General features: G+C 34.5%; 1 protein-coding gene across 1 annotated transcript in view; it reads left to right on the forward strand.

The window, feature by feature from the left end:
• Nucleotides 1–7736, forward strand: part of LOC128662709 (protein-glutamine gamma-glutamyltransferase E-like) — a 36316-nt gene extending 28580 nt beyond the window's left edge. The window contains exons 11-13 of the mRNA XM_053716604.1: nucleotides 3472–3629; nucleotides 6112–6245; nucleotides 7589–7736. Coding sequence (XP_053572579.1) covers nucleotides 3472–3629; nucleotides 6112–6245; nucleotides 7589–7736 — 440 coding nt within the window. The remainder of the gene's footprint in view (nucleotides 1–3471; nucleotides 3630–6111; nucleotides 6246–7588) is intronic.
• The last annotated feature ends 218 nt before the right edge of the window (nucleotides 7737–7954 follow it).

A 7954-nucleotide genomic window follows, 5' to 3' on the forward strand; every position in this document is an offset into this window, starting at 1 on the left:
TCAATCGACCGCCGTTCTTAGCTGCTACAGAAACCCACGGCTAAACATTTTTTGCTAAGAGGTGACGTTTTCACCTCTTAGCCAATAGCCGTGCGGTTAATCTAGCTCCCATGAAAATGTCACCTTAATGTCAAGCAAAAATTTTTTAGCCGTGGGTTACCATAGCAAGAATGGTGAATGGTTGAAACAAATAAAGGAGCATTCTACATGATGTATCTTATACTTCATGAATGAAAGTCCCGTTTATTTGTTTCAGTTGTCAATCCTAGCGTTTGTACAACGCTAGGATTGACTTTGACTTTCACTTTAATGCTGGGTAAGGGTGAATCTGCAGGGAACCAGCATGCTCCTTGCTTTAGTCTATGCTGCCGCTACATCCCCCTGAACCAATCAGGAAGGCTGTAACAAATACAGCATGTCAAATACAGAACCTATTCTTTGTCTTTGATGTACAAAACACAGCTGGTTATTAGGGCTATAAAGTGATCTTTCATATGCATCATAGGGATTTTTAGAGCTTAGTGTTGCTTTCATATGGCATTGTAAAATGTGCACTCACATCACACACTGTAATCAATCAAATAGATTGTTTTTCTTATGTTTCCATTCCTGCTGTTATAGTCAGTGTGTGTAAAGCAGGGCAGCTCAAAAGGACTAGTTACTAATGGTAAGATGGGCCACATTACTTTATACTAATACTTATTAGATTATCCTCATATTATAGTTTAAACTGATATAGAAAATGAATTACTATAAATTAAGTTATTGCACCGGTATAATATATTTAACCTAATGAAAAATATAGAACTACTTTTTTGATAACAAATTACTGATATCTATGGTTACCACCTCGGCCATGTTTTCCTGGACACTTATGAGTTACACTTGCTGCAGGGTGTGCAGGGAGGAACATGAATAGTGCTGTCCAGGGTCACTATTTTTGTGCTGTCCAGCAGCATAATGCATGTTCCCCTCTGCATGCCCAGCAGCATGTGTAACTCATAAGTGTCCAGGAAAACATGGCCAAAATGGCAAACCTACTGATATCTGTTTTCTGCTCAGTAACGCAGTGAGCCACATAAAAAAAGAGATGAGGGAGAGAGAGCAAAAGAGAGGGGGAGAGAGAGAGTAAAAGAGAGGGGGAGAGAGAGCAAAAAAGAGGGGTAGAGAGAGAGCAAAAGAGAGGAGGAGAGAGAAAAATAGAGGGGGAAGAGAGAGAGCAAAAGAGAGGGGGGAGAGAGAGCGCAAAAGAGAGGGGGGAGATAGAGAAAAAAAGAGGGGGGAGAGAGCGCAAAAGAAAGAGGGTAGAGAAAGAGCAAAAGAGAGGGAGAGAGAGGGATAAAGAGAGAGAGATAGAGAGAGAGAGAGCAAAAGAGGGGGGGACAGAGCAAAAGAAAGATGGAGCGAGAGAGAGCACAAAAGAGGGGGAGAGAGTGCAAAAGAGAGGGGGGCGAGAGAGCAAAAGAGAGGGGGGGAGAGCAAGGGGTGGGACTGCTGTACTGCAAAAAATAGCCTGTGTGAATGGTTTTAGGACTAGTCAAACATATTTAATCATATTTATTTTACTTGTTTTTGTGTAATAATTGTGCTTTTTTGTCTCACACTCCCTAAGAGGCCAAAAGCAAAATCCTGTAATTTGCAATTTGCATCATTTTAAAAACTTATACAGACTTTGCTTTCTCTCTAGCGAGCATGGAACAAATCACAATTTCGACAAAAAATCAAGTCCCTTTAATACTAACTATACGATAGGTAAAATTCCCAAAGCTAAATTGGTTGATAGGGACAGGTCTTTACAAGTCTGCTAAAAATGCAAATGTTGTGCAACATCAGCACTCCCACGCAACACCTTGAGATTTTTATATAAAATGTTTAGTTGAGTGCAAAATGAAACAACTTTTCAATATATTTATTCCCCCCCCCCCCCTTTTCATGTAATTTAGCTTTGAAAATAGTACACTTTCTAATTCTCAGTAGGGATGGGCAAATGTTTCTAAAAATTTGAAATTTAAAACAAATTTTTATACATTCGTTCGTTCGAATCGAATTTCGAATGTTTATATAACATTCTAACATTCTATTTTCGAATTTTCATTTTCAAATTTTTCAATAAGATTCTAAAATATTCGTTCGAGTAATAGAATGTTTAGCTATGTATTCATTCAATTTCGAAATGTAATATTCCAATTCAAATGTGACATTCGAATTCGAATGTGACATACAAATTTGAAATAGTATTTCTAGTCTACAACTGTGTTTAATAAATGTAATATTCGAATTCGAATGCTACATTCGAATTCGAATGTCACATTCGAATTCAAAATAGTATTTTTAGTCTAATACTGTGTTTTATAAATGTAATATTCGAATTCGAATGTGACATTCGATTCGAATGTGATATTCGATTCGAATGTGACATTCGAAATAGTGTTTCTAGTCTACAATTGTGTTTTATAAATGTAATATTCGAATTCGAATGTGACATTCGAAAACTGTAAATAACATTCGAAAATCGAATTTTTAAGAATATTCGTTCTTATCAACATTCTATTATGTAAATCGAATTTCTACAATAACATTCGTTCTAGCATTCGAATTCGGATATAAACACATTCCCAATCCCTAATTCTCAGACCATGACTTCACAAGTCTATAACCCTGCTACATATCTGCCCCTACTTGGTTTTAACTGACAACAGTTACAAAATCATTCACTTTATATTACTTTTATGACAGTGACTAGCCTTGTTGTTTCTTGACTAAAGCCCAGTTCGGTTCCTTCAAATAAGGCAAATGGTGGGTGGAATTTGGCTATTGACAAATAATTGTAGTAAAAAGAATGTTAATTTGTTTTAAAAACATTAAAGGGACACTGAACCCAAATTTTTTCTTTCGTGATTCAGATAGAGCATGCAATTTAAAGCAACTCTCTAATTTTATCCTGTTATCAAATTTTCTTCATTCTCTTGGTATCTTTATTTGAAATGCAAGAATGTAAGTTTACATGCTGGCCCATTTTTGGTGAACAACCTGGGTTGTTCTTGCTGGTTGGTGGATAAATTCATCCACCAATAAAAAAGTGCTGTCCAGAGTGCTGAAACAAAAAAAACACTTAGATGCCTTCTAAAATTGATAATAGGAGTAAATTACAAAGTCGATTAAAATTGCATGCTCTATTTGAATCACAAAAGAAAAAAATTGGGTTCAGTATCCCTTTAAGACTTGGCTGTTTTTATTTTTTAGCAGCACAGCAGTAATGTCTTGCAATTCAGGGGGTGTTTACTGTCCCTCTTACTGTCCCTTTCAGAAAAAACAAATATATTTTGGAATGTATTTTTTTTTTTAAAGAAATACAATATTTTTATGGAAAAAACAAACCATAAACATATTATTGCAGCTTTTATGATTATATGTGTGTGTAAATTGTAGGTACTTCACTAATAGGTTTCATACTATTTTCTGCTTTCCCAGAGGCACATATATCTTTGCAGATTCCCTTCTCTCACTATCAAAGGCGTTTACAAAATGGAAATATGATCCAAGTGGTTGCCTTGTGTGAGGTTCCTTATGGTGAGAAAGTGCTTGTAAGGAAGGACGTAGTCTTGGAGAATCCACCAATAATTATTAAGGTATGTTGACAGGTGAAATGGGGAAAGTTTTCATTTAATGTATAAGTTTATTTTAAAATGTGAAATGCACTGTTTATGTAAACAGTAAATAAAGACAAATTAAACTTGTTATATTTTTCCCTGACTAAATATGTGCTAATGTTGCCAGAATACAAAATAAGAATATTATATAATCATGCAAAGTATTTTCTCATCACACTATTGCTTGAAAACACCTATGGGGTTGATTCTGATCTAGTCATTCCGATTTTTCGTCTGTTTATTGGTCTCTATAACTCATTTTGACGTTAAAACTATCACATTGCAAACAATAACCATTCTCGTATTTGAAAAATATTAGATTGGATATCGTAAAACTTAGCCATACAATGCATGCACAGCATCATAACACACCCAACCACAGGTTATCAATTGAATATTAACCACTCCCTTGAGAATGATAAGAGCGGAGTGCCATAAAGATCTCTGCTTGAGAATACATGACGATCCATTCTTATCATTAAAGGGAATCGCTGATCTGATGCTGTGATTGGTTATCCCCTGGTGGTAATAGTGGGCATAACTCCCAGAGCTGCATATGAGTGCCGGTGATGTCTCCATGAATGTGCGTGGTGACATCACAAAGGGGGCGAGATCAAGAAATGACAGGCAGGTAAGGGAGCTGGATGGTGGGGGTTGTTCAAACCCAATCTCAACCCTTCAGCTCTGCTCTTTCAAATGGTGATGGTCTTGAAAAGCAACAAATACCCAGATTTTTTTTCTTTCAAATAAGTAAAAATGTTACACATGGAGTTTTGCTGGGGAATGGGGCATTATAAGTTTTATTAAAAAAAAAAAAATCTGTTATGTCTAGAAACCCATAATAAAGTTTATTTTATAGTAGACAAGTCCCTTTCTTAAAAAAAATATATGAATTTTGCTTGTATAGCCTGGTGATCACAGTGGTAACCTTTCAAGAAAAAAACAGTACTTTTATTTCTGTACTGGCACAAAGGGGCCTAACTAATTTATGTTATAACCCTAAAAAGCCTGTATAGGCCCTTATTTTACATGTGGCAACCCTTGATGACAATTTAGTAAGGTAATCACAGTAACAACAGTGGTCACTTGGCCATTATATATTATTTACTAAAATCTTAACAAAAATATACATTATATTTCTATATTTTTTGCAGCTTTCTCCCATGAAATATAATAATGGTATATTCTGAATCTGCTGGACCTTGCTGAAAAAAAATGTTATTTGTGTGAATCACTCACTGAAATGTGACTTACAATTGTATTTAAATATTAGTAGCAAAAAGGATGTGGTAAATGCTTAGCAGCGAAAGGGTTAACAAGAAAAGGCATTTGATAAATGCTCTACACCCACATATCATCCGATAACACACATCAGATGTAAGTTAATGATATCGATCACCAAACTGTGCTTGAGAAACAAAATGGCGCTGCCTTCACCAAAAACATTGATTGCCTTTTTTAGGACAGCCAAATATTTTTTTTTTTAAATAAACCACACTGAATGCATCAGATTCATCACCATATCTGTGTTTATTGTGTGCAACAATGTTGCATGTTGGTTGTGTTATCAGTGTTTGTTATTGGCTGTAAAGTCCATAGGGATGTGATGTAATTTATAAAGAGAGAATTGTCCATTTTTAGATTTGGTGTTTGTGGAGCTGTAGTTTTTCATGTTTCGATTCGGTTTTCGGTGGATAATGTCCATTATTGGTCATTACCTGTGTGGTTGGGGGGAAATGGAGATCAAACAATTTGAAAGTTGTCAAGCTTGGTTGTGTTTGATTCTATAAGATTGTTATGAAAAAAAAAACACATATGGGTCAATACCATTTTTTTATATCAAATGAGAATTTTGAAAAGATTGGAATCAAGATCTATATGTTTAGTCAAAAGGACATTGTACTCTACATTTTTCTCCCCTTTAATGTGTTCCCAATAGTCTATTTTACCTGTGGGAGTGTATTTGTTTGCAAACTGCAAACCTTTATTTGTTATTTAAAAAAATAGCTACTTTTGCCTGTTGTATCTCCAACTACTCTGAAAATATCAATCACAGACATTTTTTTCTGTAGAAAAAGCTATTTGAATAGGAGAAAATAGCACTGAAATATAAATGTAGTGAGAAACATAGATGCCACCTGACCTCAAGATATAACCTTTATTGCTATTAAAACAAGTAATGTACAATAAATAAATAAATGACTAACTGCCACCTCATAATTTCTACTGATACTTGAGTTTATAAATGTTAAAAATATTTAGTAATTGGCTTGTGTGGCTCAGATTGCATAGGGGAAGGGCAGAGTTTAACATTCCTAAACTGTTAATAACAGCCAATATATGATTGACAACTTTAAAACAAAACATGTTTTCTTCAAAAATTATTATTATGACCTTGCTTTTAACCCCTTACTTTGAAAGCTTTTGTTTCATTCCAATTTTTGTACTTTGTCTACTAAAGCCCCTCAGTAAACCGCTGCTGCACAAACAAATGGCACTGGAGGTCAGATTTACCAACCCCCTCTCTGTCGGAATTTCTGACTGTGTCCTCATCGTGGAAGGCAGTGGTCTGGTTGACAGACAGCTCATCGCAGTGTAAGTAGAAATTTAAAGAGAAACTTGTGCATATAAATAAATATTGTATATATATATATATATATATATATATATATATATATTAGATGGATAGATAGATAGATAAATATATAGATAGATAGAGGTCTGAGGAAAGAGAGACATCTCTGAAACATCATATGTGTAGATTAAATTTCAGTGAGAACTGTTTGATTTGGATATTCTTCACCTTGCAAGCACCCTGGTGGTTGACATATTATTAATGAGAATGCACAATATTATATCAAACAAGAAGGCACCCTCAAACAAGATGGCACTCTCCAGCAGTCATTCTTAATTGGGGATTTATTCTATAATGTTTCTGTGTTTAAGACACGTCTTCAGACAAATAATCACATAGTAATTAAGAGCGGAGAGTGTCTTCTTATTTTTTTGCTATTTCAGTATGAAGATTTGAAAAGTGCCCCAGCATACAAAAAAAAGGGTTCCAGTGAGTGCTAAGCTCTTTTAGATATTATATATATATACACACCTGTGTGTATATATATATATATATATATATATATATATATATATATAAGTATAGCATCAGGAGAGCACTCGCACTTCACGGTCAGCTTGCTAGGGTGCATGCAGGAGAAACAATATAAGTAAACAGTTGGCTTGCACTCACTGGTCTTTTAAATTATGTGCCTTTATTTGTGACGTTTTGGGGGAAGGGGATACGGTCCCCGAAACGTCACAAATAAAGGCACGTAATTTATATATATATATATATATATATATATATATATATATATATTCATTCAGAGAATAATTATTTGAAAGCAAAGAGTACATATAATTCTTATTGGGGTCCACTTAATGTCGGTGACTTTCCAGTAAAAATCAACTTTCCAATAGAAGTCCAGCAAGCATTTGTCCACAAATTACTGAACTGCAACTAACTTTGTGTCAACATGTCAAACCCAGTCAAACCTAGCTAAATATGTGGATTCATATCAATATAAAATTAATTTAATGAAAATTCCTAGTCTGTAGAATTTAGGTATTCTATTTCTCAGAACTGGAGAAAAAAACATATGCAGAATTCTCAAGGGTAACCCTGCTATTTAGCTTTCCTTGGTTGACTTTAAGAGAGAACTGAAAAACAATTCACTTTATACTAACAATAACAGTGGCTACCTTTGTTGTCTACAGACTCAAGCCTGGATAGGCTCATTCAAATAAAACAAGCTATTGGGTTGAGTTTTACATACATAAGTTTGTCCTAATAAAACATGGCAGTTTATTTTTGGATTATTGCATCCCGTTATCTTTGATTGTTTTGCCAGTACACTTAATAGTATTTTGTTTCTTCACAGAGTGCCATTCCTTAAACCCAAAGAAAGAATACGTTTCAAAGTGGACCTCACACCTTACAGGACTGGAAAAAGACAGCTAATTGTCAATTTCAAATGTAGACATTTCTCAATTAGAGGTTACCAGCCATTGGATGTTGAATCTTGGTAACCAGATCACAGCAATACACACACATATACAGTATATATATATTTATATGAGTTTACAAATGACTACTAACTATTTATTATACATGGGGAAGCTAGTTTTCTGTTCATTATTTTGTAACAGGCTTTATTTATCATGTAATACACAAGGCATGTGAACACATGCTATTGAGCAGATCCTTTTGAGTCTGTGAGGCAATGTCTGTAAGTTTATTAATTTAT

Source organism: Bombina bombina, chromosome 1, assembly GCF_027579735.1.
Source record: "Bombina bombina isolate aBomBom1 chromosome 1, aBomBom1.pri, whole genome shotgun sequence".
Taxonomy (NCBI): Eukaryota; Metazoa; Chordata; class Amphibia; order Anura; family Bombinatoridae; genus Bombina; species Bombina bombina.